The 17,996-nt window shown below is 43.9% G+C and overlaps 1 protein-coding gene across 1 annotated transcript in view; it reads left to right on the forward strand.

Moving 5' to 3' along the window:
• Positions 1-17,996, forward strand: part of NSMCE2 (NSE2 (MMS21) homolog, SMC5-SMC6 complex SUMO ligase) — a 211,172-nt gene that overhangs the window by 22,822 nt on the left and 170,354 nt on the right. Inside the window, exon 3 of the mRNA XM_044450397.1 lies at positions 13,432-13,538. Coding sequence (XP_044306332.1) covers positions 13,432-13,538 — 107 coding nt within the window. The remainder of the gene's footprint in view (positions 1-13,431; positions 13,539-17,996) is intronic.

Here is a 17,996-nt window from a genome sequence, read left to right on the forward strand (position 1 = left end):
CCTGCAGCTCTTGTTGGACTGTAACCCCCATCATCCCTAGCCAGCCAAAGGTAAGGATGACAATGATGGGGATTGTAGTCCAACAGCTTCTGGAGGGGCATCCCTTCCCCACTGTTCTACAGAAGCAAGAAGTCATGGAATAGTAGATTTGGAAGGGGCCAAGAAGGCCTTTGGCTCCAACCCCCTATTCAGTGCAGGACTCCCAAGTTACACCATCCTTCTCAGATCATGTCCAGCTGCATCTTGGATGCCTCCAGTGTGGGAGAGCCCACAGCCTTCCTAGGTTGTTGCTTCCATTGCTGTACTGCTCTAATAGTCAGAAAATGTTTCCTTTTATCTGGGCAGAAACTGGCTTCCTGTAACTTGAGCCTGGTGTTCCATGTCCTGCATTTTGGGATGACTGAGAAGCATTCCCAGCCTTCATCTTTGTGACAATGCTTCACGTACTTAAAGAGTCCCGTCCTACCTCTTCTCTGGCTTCTATTCTCGAGGCAAAGCATGCCAAATGCTTTCGTTCTCTCCACGTAGGGCTTTGTTTCCAGTCCCTGGATCATCCTTGTTGCCTTCCTCTAAACCCTTTCCGGCTTGTCTGCTCCTGTTCATATACTTCTGATAGTTCCTCAGCTTTCCCAAAGAGAGTTGGGCACAGTGGTTAGAGAGATGGATCAGGGCGAGATCCCTGCTCTGCCATGAAACTTATGGGCTTGTCTTCTGCATAGATTTTGAGAAGCAAACTCTGCTTGGTTCAATGGGAATGGCACTTGGGCAAATGTACATAGTAGGGATGGGGAATATGTGGTTCTCTAGATGTTGGGCTGTAACTCTCATCATCCTTCACCACTGCTTATGCTGGCTAGGGCTGATGGGAGTTGCAGTCCCGCAACACAGAGATGGCCATGCACAAGCCAGCCCTAGCGCGTAGGTTTGCTGCCATAGCCTTTTAATGAATGCAGAGAGGGTTGGTGGTACTGCGCCCTGAAAGTGCATATGTTGGCATTACTGCAATGTCTACAATCATGTGCACGTGAGAGCAAATGCCCAGCTTCTGCGCATGGCCCGAACTCCTGAAAAGAGCTTATTCCATTGTGCACATGGCAAGCTATAGTACACAAACGCTGTAGCAGAAGGTACAAAATGTCCATGCATGCAGACTGTCCAAGAATGAGCTTGTTTCTTCTCTGGCTGCCCTACCACAGTCGCTCTGGCCTTGCCTTTCTCCTGGGAGATGGAGGCAGCGGCAGGTACAGATCTCATCCTGCTGCGTTCAGGTCTACACAGCATGAAAGGCCCGGAACAACGAAGTTGATGAAGTCAGTGATGTGCTGAGGTGCCTAGTTTTGCATTCAGGAGGACACTTCTAAATCTTCTTCAATGATCTCCCTTCTGCAGCAATGCGTGGGCACGGCATGATATAATGAAGAGCCCGCTTCACCTACTCTCATTAGTTTCATGGCATCTCATGGGTGAAAACTTGGCCTTGTTAATTCTGAATCGGTCTTTCTGTGACAGCATGTGGGAGTTGAGTAACATATCAAAGAGAGGATACTTCAACCAGTCTCATTAGTTTCAGGGCTACTTTGAAGCCTTAATAAAGAAAGGAGGTGCCACCTGACAGGGAAATGTTTTGAGCCTCCCTTGCCTGGGGGTACTCCCTAGCCTTGCTGGAAGGACAGAGACGAAGCCCCATTCTCTCTCCCAGAAGTGGTTGGACAGGAGTCTTGAAGTCCCAGAAAATTTGGAGCCCAGACAATCTAGTTGGCTCCTGCTGTATGCACCTTGAATCTGACTGGCTGAGTCCCCACCGGAAATCAAGCCATACGCCCTTTTTACTATTAATGACAGGGCTTTCTAAGGACAGTAATAGGTGTGTCTCTCATACACACTCTTTCTTTAGAACATGTGCAAATTAGCATATGCAAAGTTGTTTGCTTATTTTTGTCATGTGCCTCAGCACTGGAACTTTTTGGTACAGAGAATCTCTCCTGCTGTCTGCTCTGTTTCAGATGTGGATCAGGTATCTGTTGTTGGGAACTGGGTTCCCTCTTCCTTCCTCTCAAATAATAGACAGATCTTTGGCAAAAAGCACTTTATTTCCAGTGTGCAGCCAGCAAGCTAAGAACCAACAGAGGAAGTATCTGAGCATGCACAGAGAGGTTTGCTGAACCCAAACTAAACATGCCTTCTGAAAACCCTCCTGTTCAGTAACCCTGGGCTCTGGCTAGGTCTACACTGGGTCTCTGGTTGGCTAGCCCTTTTGTCCCACATTCACATCATGGGGTCAGGAATCAGACCAGGCTGCTCTCCCAAGTCCCTTCCTGGCATTCCAAACCCTGTTGGTTTCCAGAGTCTGCCTGGACACCTGGAGATGGTGGTTTTGAGACAGGCTCCCTCTCCTCTGCCATCTCATGTCCATGTCCAGAGGTGTCATTTTCCTGGCCTCGCGGTCCTCTAATGAGTCGGTGTCACCCTGCCCCTGGAACGTGCACCAAGAACGACAGCCTCTTTCATTCCCAACATGTATGAACGTATTTCAGAACTCACGGCCTAGAGGCTAGTGGGTGCTGAACAAGCTGCTAGTCAGCCTGGCAAGGGAACTTGCTCTCCTCATTGGCAGAGAACACACCTTGCATGTGGAAGTCCCCAGTTCAATTCTGGGCAACTTCAGTTTAAAAGAAGATCCATTGGCAGATGGTGGGGAAAAGCGTTTGGTGGAGAGTGCTAGTTGGAGCAGAAAATGCTCAGTTAGGTGGACAACCTGAGCCGTCAGACTATCAGTGGGGTGTCTTGAGCGCTTCCACATTGAAATCCCCACATATATGATTAATGCAGTTCTAAAGGGGTATTGAATCAGCGGTTTAGTACGCAGACATAATGGATTCACCCACTCTGCTTTTAATACGTTGGGAATGGCTACTTTGAAAATAGGGAAATTGTCTGAGATGCTTGTTAAAGTTCAGAAGAATAGACTTTCTGTACCTTTTTGTTCTCAAAACACATGGGCATTTATTAAAGAGGATAAAGGTGGCTTGGTTAGGAGATTCGCCCCTTGCATGTGCCAGTTGCAATGGGTCTAAATAGAATAGGTAGAGAAATTGGCATTTGCCAGATAAAGATGGAAATGGGGGAGCAGGACATTGGAAGATGACCAAGGCAGATTGGGTGTTGATGGACTGCAGAGGCAGAAAGGGATGAATTTAGAAGGAAAGGAAAAGAAGAGAGCAGGAACAGCTGCAGATGCTTGACTTTGGAAGAAGCACTTTGTAAGTAGTTGTCAAAATTTTTAAAAAGCTGCAGGCACAAACTGCTCTTTAGTTCCAAATTAAAAAATAGTGTGTTTACCTCGAGAGTTGCTTCTCAGTGCTCTGTGCTTGGTGTGCAGTCAATTCCATCTTTGGACTTGGAACTGAAGACACAGATAGGTCTCAGTTCCTCACAAGGCCCTAAAACTGATGGAGCTGGCAGATTGTGCTGCATTATGCACACAACCCAGTCGCTCTGGGCCTTATGGGATGCCAAGGGGTAAAGCTTTATTCCCTAGGTAATGCATGGGATGCTGGTTGTTAGGGAGATGTGGCTCAACTATAAGAACTTGGTTCCAAACTGAACAACTTGTCTTCCCTCCAAATTAAAGAAAAGGTAACCATACCTTCAAGGCTGGTCCTCCTGTTTCCTGGCCAGTTGCTAGGAGCACCTGATGCTTCTCAACAAGGCCTCTTAACCTGAAGCTGTATCCTCAAATTACTGATGATATCTGCCCCCTCCCCCTCCCTCCTGCCATCAAGTGGCTTGTAAAACTTTTCTACAGAACTCTAAACTGTCTGATTTTCATTGATTCTCTGGATTTACTCAGGAACCACCGGCCTTGGCATTTCAGCTGCAGGTTCTGCCACCTCCATCTGAATCAGAACCTAGAACCATAGCCTTTGCAAACGATTATAAGATGAGTGGGCTCAATGCCTGCTATGTCAATGGCATTACAGAGTTCTAAATTTCAAGAGGAGTAGTGATGTTCGTCTGTTGCAGGAAAAGCCAAAGTATATTCTGGCACCTTAAAAATGAATGGCTTGATGACTATGCCATAAGTTTTGTAGATTACTGTCCATTTGATTGTTCAGATCCTTTCTCTCCCTTTTCCTTGTCCTAAAGGTCTAAACAGGAGACTTTTGAAATGCAGCCCTTTATTTGAGCTAGACAGGAGTTTTGTGGCATCAGGTGTTTCATAAGGAGGTTGTTTGCAAGTCATATCAATCAAAGTAACTTCCCCTTTGTTTGTGGCAGCAGCTCTTGCCTTTGTGAAAAGCTGATTCCAAACTTAAGACCTCCACCTCCCTTCTTTTCCCAAAAAGCTTGACTCCACCTTCAGGGAGGTTTGTGCTACCTGATGGCTAGGAACATTTTATGTTACTTCTGTGGCCTGCTCCTTTCGTTTGAAGCTGACTCACTGGGTCAATTCACATTCTTTCTCCTCAGATCCTTTCTGTTCTAAAGTGTCTCCCTGCTGAACCCGAGGTAGTTTGGTTCTTAGCAGCTATCTGAAAAATCTTGCTTTTTAACCTTGACATTTCTGTGCCACATGCCAACCGCTCTCCTCCTCCATCTCCTTCTAGTTTACATTCCGAGTCAGAACTTTCAGACAAACAGTTCGGCTAGAAAGAAGAGCTTGGTGTGTCAGAGGCTGGGCCCAGGATGAGTTAAAACAAGGAGATCAGTAGTTAAGTTTTAGGGCAACTGAACTGAAGGCTCTGGGAAGGTTCCATCTCTCTTGATTCATTGTATATCTGGCTGCCTGCACTGAGTGGCGTCATACAACATCCAAAACAGAAGGTGTCATCAGGGTTGCTCAGGGAGTGCTTGAGGTGGGAATGCTTCTGGAGTGGAGCATCATCCTCACCAGGGATGTTGATCAGCCAACGCTCAGGTTTCTTTGAGGGTTATCCGGCTGGATGGCGGCCTGGCAGTCTGGCAGGTATCTGCCTGTTTTCCTTGATCCCTCAGGCACAACCTTCTGCCAGCTAACCACTTAGACGCTGTTTTATCGCTAGAACTATATAGGTATCAGAAATAAAATAAAAACAAATCTATTTAAGGAGGAAGCAAAGGCTGTTTCACAACATTCCCAGAAGCTTTTTAAGTTAATCATTCAGAAACAAAACTTGATTATTAAACCAAGATAATATCAGTTGTATACTTAGTACACAATACACGTCAGAAAGCCACGACTTCTGGAGCTACTTTGTACGAGAGACAAGTTCCTGAGGAGCCAAGTCAGTGTCAACATATATGACCGAGTGGAATCTTATTGGCCCCCTTTTGACACTTCATCCACTATTGAACTGGCCCTTTTTGGCCCTTGGCCATCCTCAGTGATGGTCTAGACCAAACTTTCATAGCCAGGTATGTTCCAGATGCATTGGACTACAACTCCCAGTATCCCCCGTCTATATGGGTAGCTGGGAGATGCTCAGTGTTGCAGTCCAGTCTGTCTGGAGAGCACCCCATTGAGAAAGTCTTGTTTCAACAAATATCTCTTAATTCCTGGCCGTGCCTTCTCTGTTGCTTTGCTCCTTCCTCCTTCCTTCTCTGGTTTCCACTGCCTATTTGTGAAATGGTAAGGGCCTTTTGTAAAATAGGAACCAACTGTGTCATAATTACACCTCTGTGTCCCATGGGGTTTTTTGATACCTATTAGAAGTTCCAATGAAATAGAAAAAAATAATTTCCTGATATGGGAATTAGCCTGGCTAGGTCCTTACTGGCCTGTTCAATCTTAAATGGAAGCAATAAAAAACATCAGACAATCCAGAACACTTTTGTTTATTTATAAATTAGCCTACAATTAACCTCTAAGTATTATTTAATTGTGCTTAGAGAGAGTAAAGCTCATTTTAAATCAGTTATTGCTCTGCCCAGTGAGATAGATAAAATAAATGGCTCTGTGATTTGAATTAAATGGGCTCTAAGTTGAAAGAAATGATGTTGGCTGACGTATAGAAAAAATTCAGAGAGATCCAAGCTTAGCTCTGCTGGTCAGTCTTGGCCCTTTCTGCTCTGGGCCACCTTCCTCTCCTACAATGTTTTCCCAGATTTCCCGCAGAAATAAATGAAAAATACAAATCTCAGAATGCCAAGTTTCATGTTAAACACAGAATTCTGTATCCAGTGGAACAAAACTGGAAATATTTTGTACTTTGATATATTGAAGCTTTGTGTGTCCTCTTTCTGTTTGAACAAACATTCTTCTAGTTAATGAGAGTCTGTAGATATGTGTAAAATAACATAAAAACCCTGCAGTAACAATACCTTCGGTGGCAAAGCAATAGTTAAATACAACAGAGAAGAATTCCAATTTAAAATTGCTAGAATGAATAAAAGTTCTAATTTTAAATTACTTTGCTATACCTTCCATTCCACCAAAGCTCTGAGAAACAAAGAGCTTTCCACATGGTTTCTGAAAGGAATGCCAAGAAGTGACTGAGCAGTCTTCCTGGGGAAGAGACTTTCAAATCCTGAAGACAATAGCCCTGGAAGGACCTGTACTGTTTATCTAACTGATACACTCAGATAATGTCCATAGTATGGGAGCTACAGAACTGACACATCTTCAGGAGACCTGGCTGGGGAAGAATGTGTATTATCTCTGAAAAACCTGAGCAGCTGGGAACCTTCTTCTGTGATAGACTATAGCTGTGACTGGATTCTGACACAGGTAGGCGAGAGTCAGATAGGCCAGAAGCGGCACACACGATCATGGATGAATTTGTGGCTTGTGAACTCAGTTGACTCCTTTCAGGGTCAACAGGCAGTAACTGGATCAGTGTGGTGGCCAAAATGGTGTACATGACCCATGGAGTTGAGCCTAGACTGGCTTTTTGAGTGGCCCGGGAAGTATGGCACCAGAGGTTGGCTGCTGAATGTCTTTTTTGAGATTCCTTCTGCCCCTTGTAGAAGTAGCTTTTCCTTCCAGAGATACTCTTCAAGGTGAAAACCCATAGCTGAGTGGGCGTTGCATGCTAATCGCTCTGTCTTCTGTTCTCACCCTCTCCAGCTAAAGCAGGGATATTGAATGTCTTGCAGCCCAAAAGCCAAATTCCATTTCAAGGAGAAACTTGGAGGCCACGTTCCAGCGGTGAGCGAAGCCAAAGGCAAAAGTGCAGGACCAAAAACACACCAGTGTATTAAAGTGTAAAGTTCTTATTGTCAGTAACAAAGCCTTAGCAGGGGCATCTCAGCCTTTTAGAAGGAAAGGCTGCACAAAAGTTTGGAAACCACCAAACAGTCCGTGGTTGGGGAAATGAAATGAGGTGACTCTAGGGGGCATGGCTCTCTGTGAAACTCGGAGCCTCAGTGCGACTTTATATGCCCCTCTATGCAAGGTTTGCTATCAGTTTGTAAACTTGTCAGGAGTTAAAACCTTGGAATGATAATCGCTAGTTGAAGTCAATTGCTGTAACCTAGCGAGGCCACTTGGTGCAAGCACTTGTGTGTTGTTGCTTCTCCACTGAGCTGCAAACATGGGGGAGTTTGTTGTGGGGGGGCTGTGACACCCAGATCTTTGCATCAGTTGGTCTCCTGCTGCACTCCTGACTGGGAGGGATTCTGCATGAAAACACCCATCTCTTGCCTGCAAACAAGTGTTGGTGCATGTGAGCTCATAGGACTGAAGCTATGGTAAACAAGTCAGTGAAATCCAGGTATGGATTTATAGTGTTCAGCCTGAAGTCACTGCTGATCTGGGGTGTATTTGAAATGGATGTTTCTCGCCTTTGTGAATTCTTTATGACATGCTGAAGTTTGGGTTGGATGCAGCGTGAGTTTGGGTGGTAGAGTCTCTAGGTGACTCTTAAACACCAGCCTTGAAACAATTTGTTTCCAGAAAAGTTCTAGGATGTTTGACTGCTCTCATGCATTATGCATGGGGATGACTCTTGTGACAGTTTGGAAGGAGTAGTTCTTGTTACTGGCTTGTCATTTCCAAATATGGCCGCTAGGCAGTTACCTGGAATAAGGCATTTTGATGCTTAGCTAACTTAGTCTATTTTCAGGCTAATTCAAAGTGCTGGTCTTGACTTTTAACAACTTCTATGGCTTGGGGACAGGTACCTGAAACAACCCCCCTGTTTTTGTTTTTGTTTTACTTTTTAGTGCAGAATGACAAAACTAAGATATTTAGCATCCTGGGTTGAGAGCAAAGATTGTTCAAACTGTAGGCTAGCTGTGGACTGTATAACCCATAATCAGCCTATGGATCCAGTTTGCAGGGCAGGCTGGATACTTTGGGTTAAACAACCCATACTGAGTTGCAGTGTCTGCAGGATTTGTGCGGCTGCCATTTTGAATATAAACCTGCTGATGGGAGGTTTGGCCATGTTGTGTGAATTTGGCCATCATGGATTATTCAGAGTTTAAGCAACCTTCAGTTAGTACTAGTGGCTGGGTTTGCATCATGTGGCCCAGCCCAGATCACTCTAATTCAAAACGGCAGCTGCATGTGCCAGAGTCCATTGTGAATTAATCAACCCACAGTTTGCCACCAATTCTGGGCAAACCAGGTCGTTATGTGCAGCTTAATCCTTCTGAAATTACTCTTGCAATATGTTCTTCAGAGGCCAGCACTAGTATTTAATGGGATCCATGTAATATTTATGCTGTTTCATCTGCACACACACACACATGCACCCACCCTAGAATTTAGAAGACCATAAAGACTGTGTTGAGCATCATTTTGAAATTAGCAACAGAGCACTTGTGGGTGGAATGATGAGACTGGAGGAATACAGAATAAGAGGTAATTAGTTAATATCCTTCTCCTCTCAGCTGGGTTCTGCCTGCTTGTTTACTTCTTTTTTAAAATGGCTCTTTAGGATTTGCAGCAATTAAGCTATTGCCCAGTATACTATTACGCTGAAAGGTTTCTAGCTAAGAAGGTGTTCTCTCTCTATCTGATGAGAATGGCCACTCCTTTGCATCTGCTTTTATATGTTTTTCAGAGATGTAGATTGGTGAAGGTTTATGTGTGTTGTGAGTATGAGTCATTCATTCCTTGGGGAAGGAGGGTGATATTTGCTTGCTAAACAAACCTTTCTTGTGATTCATGAAACACCATCTCTGTCAGCTTTGTAGGAAGTAAGTTCACAGGCCACCTGGCAGGTGGGGGAGCTACTTCTAAAAGGATCATGGGAAACTGGCCAAATGCTAAATGTTTTAGAAAAGGGAGAAACACACAAGGTGGATTCTCAGGCACGTAGCAACATTTGCCTGATGACATGCCTGGATGCTGGTGGGTGAGATGAAATTTCTCAAGTTCAAAAAAGAATTGAATGTCCTTTCTGGGAAAGCAGAAGGGGGTCTGGTCTCCTTCCCCTCTGTTTTCTTCCTTCTTTTACTGGTGTTAGCCCCATTTGCAACTTTTTGGAACAAGTCATTTTCCAGGGAACTGTTCCTATTCCAGTAATTGCCAACAGATACAAATGGTTGAAGAACCAGAAGTGTGAACTTCAAAATAAGACCATAAATTATGCATTGACACAACCCGGGAGAGAGCATCTGTTCTACATGCAGAAGGGCCCTGAGCTCCTCTGGGTATTTCCAGGCAGCCTTGGAAAGACTCCTAGCTGAAATCTTGGAGAACCACAGTGAGTCACTGCTAACATATTAGACTAGATCGACCAAGGTTTGACTTAATCCAAAGCAGCCTGCTATGTTTTTAACCAGGAAACCATCTCCTGCACGACGTTTTAGCGTAACATCTGGCCAAACGCTTCTTTCCCACAACATGTTACGATGCATGTTGTCCATTTGCACTTCATTTTCAACATACCTGTACATGCATAAGGAGCTAGAGTTGTACACCCGAAATAAGCTGTGGACCCTCCAGTATGACATAGAACTAGGAGAATAGCCTCTTCATCTTTCCCTTGCACTGTGCCCAGTATATTGCTTTTGTGCGTGGTGCAGCCAAGTATTCTGGGTCCACACTGACAATTGCTGATGTAGGTATATGTGCGTAAGGACCTGGGAGTTTGCTTCCTGAATTGGCTTTGGGCAGGCTGCTCAAATCCACGCGGAGGGTGCTTCTGCATGTATGGGCTGCTAGCAAAGCGAGAGCCTTGGTGGGGAGGAACGGCAGAGGACTGAGCATCCCAGCTAGGAGGGAGTGTGTCGCTGTTGTGACACTCCTGTGGGTTTCAGCCGAGAAAAGAAAAGCCTATTGCACAACCAGAAGAGAAGGTAACCCTGGACCTTTGTACCGTTTACGCGTCCTTTCCATGAAAAAGTGATACCAGATTGTATGTTGCAATGGAGAAAGGGTGACTGGGAAGAAAGGTGAACAGTCAAGTTTAGAAGATGGGCAGAGGGATTTTAAAGAGATAATTCATATTTTGGGTGAAAAATAAGTCCTATCTAGACTAGACTCAAGGAAATGAATAGAACTGAGCTGCTTGTGGCAAACGCAAGTCTCATTCCTTTCAGTGAGTCTACTCCAAGGTGGACTTAGAGTAGATTTTACCCCTTATTTATATCTAGCAATTCCTTTAAGAATCTAAAAGCCTTCTCTCCAATTTTATCCTCAGTCCTGTGAGGTAGGTTAGGCTGAGGGTTAGTGATTTGAACCTGGGTCTTTCCAGTCCTAGTCAGACGCCCTCATAACAATTCCATGGCAGCAGACATGTATATTGTCTTTCAAATACACATTTTATTTGCTTAATTTTTGTAGGCAAGCCCCAGCTCCTTGTTGGGGCACTTCCAATTCAATCATACCTTCATTATTTTCTGTGTTAGAAATGCTGACTCAGTTCTTGATTTTAAAACGGTTGGCATTTATAAGAATGGGGGCTAATTATAGTTTCAACTGTGGTTCGACAGGAGAGGGCATTTATGTTTCTATTAAATATTTCTCAGGCAATGTGATGAGTCACTAAATACAGCTTCTGCACAAAATACCCTGATTGCCTAATGACTAGGTGTTGGTAACTGAAATTATTCTCACACAATCTGCCCTGCATGAAATCAGGGAAGTGTCTCTCTGAGTAATGCATTAGCTGAGGTTGCCCAAGGACTGTAAAATGGCTTTTGATTGCAAAACCTGTAAAAATATAGCCTTGCATTCTGAAGAACCTGGAAAACACCTGTCACACTTTATGACAAGATTTTACTTCTGCATGTACATTGGCAAAGATGGCATATTGGCAGTTACACATTTCCAGGTTTCTTATCCCCAGTACAGTAATATTCTCCTTCATATGCTTTTGTACATCACTTAGAAATGCCTTTAATATAAGCCAGTCATAAATATCCTTAAATCAACAAAGATACAAATAAAATATAATTAGGAGTGGTGGGAAAATAACCATTATTTCAGAACAAAACCACTGCAGAGAGCTAATATGATACAGTGGATAGAGAGCTGTGGAAATTTGGGTTCGAACCCCTTTGGCTGGGTAACTTATTGGGGTTCCTAGGACTTAAGCCAACCTACCTTATAGAGTTCTTGTAAGGATAACATGGGAAGGGGGACGTAAGCGAAGGAAGGTGAATACAGAGGCCCCTTTATCAAGTGATGCATTACCATAGTGTAAGCGTGGGATAAATTGATTTTGTGTCATACCACTATGTGAGGAATGTGTCAGACCGATCAACCCCAGGAATGTGGCGAAATTATCTTCACTCCTTGGCAGGATGATACAGACAGCACATTTCTCAAGTGGGTCCATGCACGGTGTGATACATTCACTTTGGTCAACTGTCTCCCATAGTCACCTACATCCATCCTGGGCATCCTCTAATTTAATACAAATGGTCATCACAATTGTGAAGAGTGAGGCACCTCTTTATAGAGGGAACGTGGGAATCTCCTTGCTCCGGCCAATGCAATTACATTAGCGCAGTGGAATTTACATTCGCGCTTGCTTGCGATTGGATGCTGCCCAGTGGTGCAATGGATTGTGCGCTTTTTCTTTACTGGCGGCTGCTCCATTGTTGCCCTGAAATGCCAAATAGCTGCCAGTTTTGGTAAGAAACAGGGAGGAAAACTCACTTTTTTGGGCTTTTCTTCCCCTCCCAATAGGGGGGAGGTGAACCGCCTGTCAAGCCCGTGCAAAACTCCTCTGTCCTTGACGAGGAGCATCTGGCAGCTTGTTTTTACCTGGTCCCACAACATACCTGTGTAATAATATACGAGCATAAGAAGAGCCATGCCTGTCTCGTTCAGCATCCCGTTTGCACATTGACTAACCAGCTGCCCATGGAAAGCCCTTAAGAAGGACATCAGCACCCTCCTCTTCCTGTCCCTTAGCAATTAGTGTTGGTATCCTGAAGCAAACAATTGGTATCCTGAAGCATACTGTCTGATTCAGGATGTAATGCACAGCCATCCTCCCAGTAGCCATTGATAGTACCCTCCATGAATTTGTCCAGTCTTCTTTTCAAGCTCTCCAAATTAGTGGCCTTCAGTGTAACTTGTAGGAAATGCCAGATTGCCACTGTGATCTTAGGAGAAGCTGTAATACAGGAGGTGGAGGGTGATTGAGAGAGAGAGAGAGAGAGAGAGAGAGAGAGAGAGAGAGAGAGAGAGAGATGGTAGTGGTGAAAAATGAATTACTGCAAAGTTCTAGGTAAGTGTGGGAAGACACAGGGTTTCCATGAAGTGTCTAGCTGGGTCAGAGCATGCATGGCAGCAATGCTCCTGGAGCAGTGGTGACCTGACAGTAAAAAGTTGTATTGGTGTTACTGTGTTTATTTAAGTATGGATACCTTGGTTTTCAAAGCAAAGTGCCTTCACAAAGTTAAACCTATATAAATACAATGCATTGCAATGCAATATAATCTTAAACTATACAATATTTATTTATTTACTTATTTATTTATTAAAACATTTTTATGCCGCCCCATTCGCCGAAGCCTCGGGGCGGCTTACAACAATAAATTAATATAAACATTAAAAATCCAAAAAAATACAATATAAAATAAGCCGCCCTGGCCAGATAATATAAAATAAGCCGCCCTGGCCAGATAAAGACAACAGCCTTTAAAACAATAAAGACAACAGCCTTTAAAACAGGAATTTAATAGAGTATAATGGTAAAAAGGCCCTCTAAAGTATGAAGGTCTTTGAAGCCTGCTTAAAAACAATGAAGTAGGGGATGGCCAATTTCCCTAGAATCACCACTGAGAAGGCTCTGCCCGTGCTTCTCAGTGGTTCAGATTGAGCCTTTGTGAAGTTGCATTGCATCCCACTCTTGTAAAGTGCAGACTTCAGGAACTTGGCCTTATTTGATCTACCAGTGCAAATCAACATATAGCTTGCAGCTTTTTCTTGCAGCTTCTTGTTTTGTTTCTGTCCCTGGCATGGATCTCCTTCTGTTTAGCATTCTGACCTGAATTTTCCAAAGAACAAATGCACACACACACAAATATAAATGTTTTGTTTTGCAGATGACGCAGAAGAAGTTAATGAAATGGAAAATGTGATGCTAGAATATGCTGCAATGAACAGAGAACTAAACCATTATGTAGAAGCGGTTACAGGTATCGTGAATAAGGTAAATTACAGTGTTTGCATACATGTGGAGAGGGATGTATGTTCTTTCTTTTTAATCTGAATTGGAAGCGGGTCTGACACCCCTGGAGTAATCTGCCTTCAGTATCGACATCTGAAAAGGTTGAAAGAAATGCAGCAGGGGATATGATGGAGTTTTATGAAACCACTGTCAAAGAAACCTTGCTTTGCGTGAGTTATGTATGGCTCACCATCCCTAGGCGGCACCATGGCCTTGCATATTTGTAGTGGATTTCAAACTCCCATGCTGTTATACATTTACCACAGCGGGGACTGCGCTCTTGCTGTATGCACCAGTGGAAGGGACAGTAACCCCTGATTTTCACAGGCTTGATTTCTGTATTTGTTGTAGCCTCTAATAACCCCTGTTTCTGATGCAAAACAAAAAATTTATAGTGCAGAGTGCCTTCTTTGCAAATTAGCCTGATTTGTGCTGAAACATTTTCCAATTCAGAATTTCCAGAACATCCACAACCGTGGCTGCACAGCTGCAGCTGAGTCCAGAGGTGGCTCTGGATGTACTTGGGTGTGCTGAGAAGAGTGGATGCAGGCCTTAAGTCATGCGGGAGGCAACCTGGACAGTGGACTAAAGGCTGACAGCATAACCACGGACAATTTCTGTAGCTCAGGAAGGCTCCCCCTTTTGCACGAGCCTCGGAGGAAGGGCCTAGGACCCGAAGGATGGTCAAGGGAAGAGCACCCCAGTAGCAGGAAATAAAAGGGGTAACCGGAATTTGCTCCCTTTCTCTTGCACAATTTTCAACAAATTGTTTGGCAGAACACTAGAGTGTGTATATTCAACTCTGTTACTAATAAAAGCCAAAGCCTCAAAGCCACGTGGTGCATTTTTACGAGCACAGGAGTGGTACTCGGTTGATCTGGGTTCTAGTCCGTGTGCAACTTGGGTGGCCTTAAGGGCAGTCATGGACTCTCGGCCCAACTCACCACTTAGGGTAGTTGTTTTGGGGATCAGTTTGAGAGCGGGAGGTGGAGAATGATGTAAGCCACTTGGATTTTCTTTTTTAAAAAGATAGGAGGAAGGATATGAATCAAGAAACAAAAAATAAATAATTAAAGCCAAAGGCTCAGAGCATCAGGTGTCGGGCTTGACCTGCTTTAGATGAATAGAAACAGTGATTTGATATAGAACATCCCTTTGCAACTCTAACAATATGTTTTTTCTAGAGGGACCAGGTTTATAATTTATAGAGTGCAGCCATGGACATTTTCAATGGACTTGTGAATGTTGAATAAGTCATCCTGAGACTAGCTGCCAATTTCTGGGGTTTAAATAATCTTTTACCTTTGCTACTTATAAAACAATAAAAGTGTCTAATTAAAATGAAAGACCGTCGGCAGCGGGTACATTTGCGAGGTTCAGAAAGCTTGGCTGTTGACTCAAGCTGCTCCTAGGGCAAAAACAGCAGGTGAGCTTCAGAAGCATCTCTTCTGATTGATTCAGCTGCCTGTTGAGTAGGGAATCAGCAACTGCATTGCACTGATAGTTCCAGTGACCAACTGTGGGAAACCCTTCGTTTGATAAGGAGTGGAAACTCCCTTTTGTGCTGCATTTAGCTCACCTGTAAGATGATTTACCTTATGGCACTTCCCTTATGGCACTTCCCTTATGGCACTTCCCTTATGGCACTTCCCTTATGGCACTTCTCTTTTCCAAATGGTCTGGATTACTGTGCTACCTCTTTTTTCCCTCCTTTGAATTAACCAACGCCCAAATTATTGTTAAGACCAAGAACTTAACTGATTATATCACAATTTGGTTTAGCTCTTAGAAAGAAAAGAAAAACTAGATCCTCTTTCATGTAAAATGTGGCCAACATGAAGCAGACAAAAACAAACCAAAACATAGAGTGGTTTTGTTTTAGCCTCTGGTTTCTTAGTGTCAAAGACCAAGCCTAATTATTTCCTAAGATCCAACTGTCTTATTTGTTTGGTCCTGGGGTTGCATTAAAGTTAAGATCAAGATGTGACCAAAGTACACACTTCTCCAAATATCTGCATCTTTTATGTAAGTCTTTACAGGCTGTGATTAGCTAATGATAGACCCAAAGGAACTCTGTTCTTTTAATTTTCAAGAAATGATTTGCTCCAAGGGTATCTTAATCGGAATCTGTCATATAAGAGCATAAGGCTAGTACTGCTGGGTTTGATCAAAGGTCTACCTAGTCAAAATCCTTTTTCCAGCAGTGGTCAGTTAGATGATACAGAGACTAGCTAGCCCTGCTGATTGTCTCCAGCATCTGGTATTTAGAGAGTTCTTCTGAACATGGAAATTCCAATTTGCTTCTCAGCCTAATCATGTGCTATTCAACACCATCCTTTCATTGGTTCCCAACAACAGCTATGCATGTGTGCCTACCTACTTCACAGGGTTGTAGTTGTGAGGATAAAATGGAGCTGTGTAAGCTGCCTTGGGTTCCTCATAAGAGGAAAAGAGGCAGGATAGAGGGGGCTGTGGTGACATCTGTGATAGTGTCCGTCACGGTGCCCTGTGATCTGAGCATTTGGTAAGTTTCACTAGTTTTTTAAATTGTAGCCCATAGAACAGAATTTGGACTCTTCAGACAGCCTATGATAGGAAGATCCAAAGTTGCAATAAAGCATATAAAGTAAGCAAAAGAAGGGATAAAATCTACACCTAGATGATGATGCCGTTATTATGTGCCATCAAGTTGTCTCCAACTTGTGGCAACCCTATGAATGAAAGCTTTCCGTAAAGTCCTGTCCATGACAGCACGGCCTAGCCCTTATAAGCTTCCTTTACAGAGCCCATCCATCCCATATCTGGTTTCCTTTTCTTTTTCTGCCTTCCACTTTCCCTAGCATGATATAGATGGGAGTGCCAAAATGATTGAACAGCAAATTATTCTAAAAGCAACAGCCACGGAAGCCTGACTAAGAGAGCAATCATAAGGTCACCCAGGGAACACTCTGAAAATCTCATGGAAAAGCAAGAGGAATGACAACTCTTTGTCTTTTCAAGGGATGTTCCGTGTGACAAGCTTTTGAGGGCATCTAGCAGAATAGTAGCAATGGGAGCTGGGAAGTTGTACAATCCAGTGGATCCATGCTGCCTCCATCCCCATTCCATCTCTTCTGCATCCTTATCAAAGGTTGACATTTGACCTCAGATGAATGAGCCTCTGGTGCTTTCTGCTGCGGGGATGAGGCTGAGGGAATCCTCACTCAGATTTTTCTTTATGAAGTCCTAGCGATGCTGTGGGCCTCCGAGAAGGAACTCCACAATATCCTGTGGTCCCTGGGATGCTTCCAGAAAAAATGGCATTGCTCTTTAGAAGACTGTGTTTGATTCTTGGCAGGGACCTAGCTTGATGGCTGTCCTTGATGCTTTGCTCCCAGAGGATGGAAGATGCTCCTGCCTGTCCAACTGGCTGTCCACCTTATGTGGTGGACTGTGATTCCCAGAAGTCTTTGCACCTGCAGGATGCCGGGTTGGCCTAACAGAAAATTCATCTGCTGTAGCCTTTCTTGCTGCCATTAGCTCTTTAATGTCTTTTCTATCAAAGCAAATGCAAGGAGAGATGGAAAACCTGTATTGGCTGTTGATATTCTGTACAAGTGGTCCTGGACACAACACTACTAGTTCCAGGGAGACCTAGAAGAAAAGTAAAGCAGAATCTGTTTTTGTTCAGAAGTTCTTTTCAGTATAAGGAATACTTAGGAGTTTATTTTATGTCATTTTTAAATCACAAAGGGGTTATTTTCTGGTTTATATTGTGTCAGCCTTATGAAGGACAGGTTGTTATACATCAGTTTGGGGAAGTGGTTCTGATCAAAGGCAGAGTCCTGGGTGAGAGCCTTAGTGCAAGGGGAGGAAAGTTCATGTATAGGAAGGGCAACCATTAGTGCTTTTTTTGTTAAAAAAAAAAAAAAGGTGCCGGAACTCACATCCTCCCCGCAGTAAGCACACACACCAATCCCAAGTGGAGCAGCATCCCAAGCAGCTATCTCTCACTATCAGCAGATAGCAGACACAATAGCAGCCTGCAGGCACTATGTTAAAGATGTTTACTGCTGATCTGCTACTCCGTTGAAAATCACTTGGTGCCGGAACACTGTTCCGGTGCATTCTATGACAAAAAAAGCAACCATTAAATTCATTATACATGGTGGAAAAAGTGCATTCTTTTGTTCTGTGTGCAAGCCATCGGCATGTGTTCAGCCTTGCGAATAATTCCAGTCATGCTTTCTCTAGCATGACCTCTGTTACCCCCATCTGCTTGCTACCTCTTGGACTGGGTTTTTTGTAGCGAAGGTGCCTACTACTCAAGGCAAAAGAATCATACAACAGTAGATATATATGAAGCCACCTTATACGGAGTAGTCTTCTGACTACTGCTCCTTGTACCCCAGTAGTATGAACCCTGAGTGGCAGTCTGTGGAGACTGAGCCCCCAAAATAC

The sequence above is a fragment of the Varanus komodoensis genome, unplaced genomic scaffold (assembly GCF_004798865.1).
Source record: "Varanus komodoensis strain SLA01 unplaced genomic scaffold, ASM479886v1 scaffold66, whole genome shotgun sequence".
Taxonomy (NCBI): domain Eukaryota; kingdom Metazoa; phylum Chordata; class Lepidosauria; order Squamata; family Varanidae; genus Varanus; species Varanus komodoensis.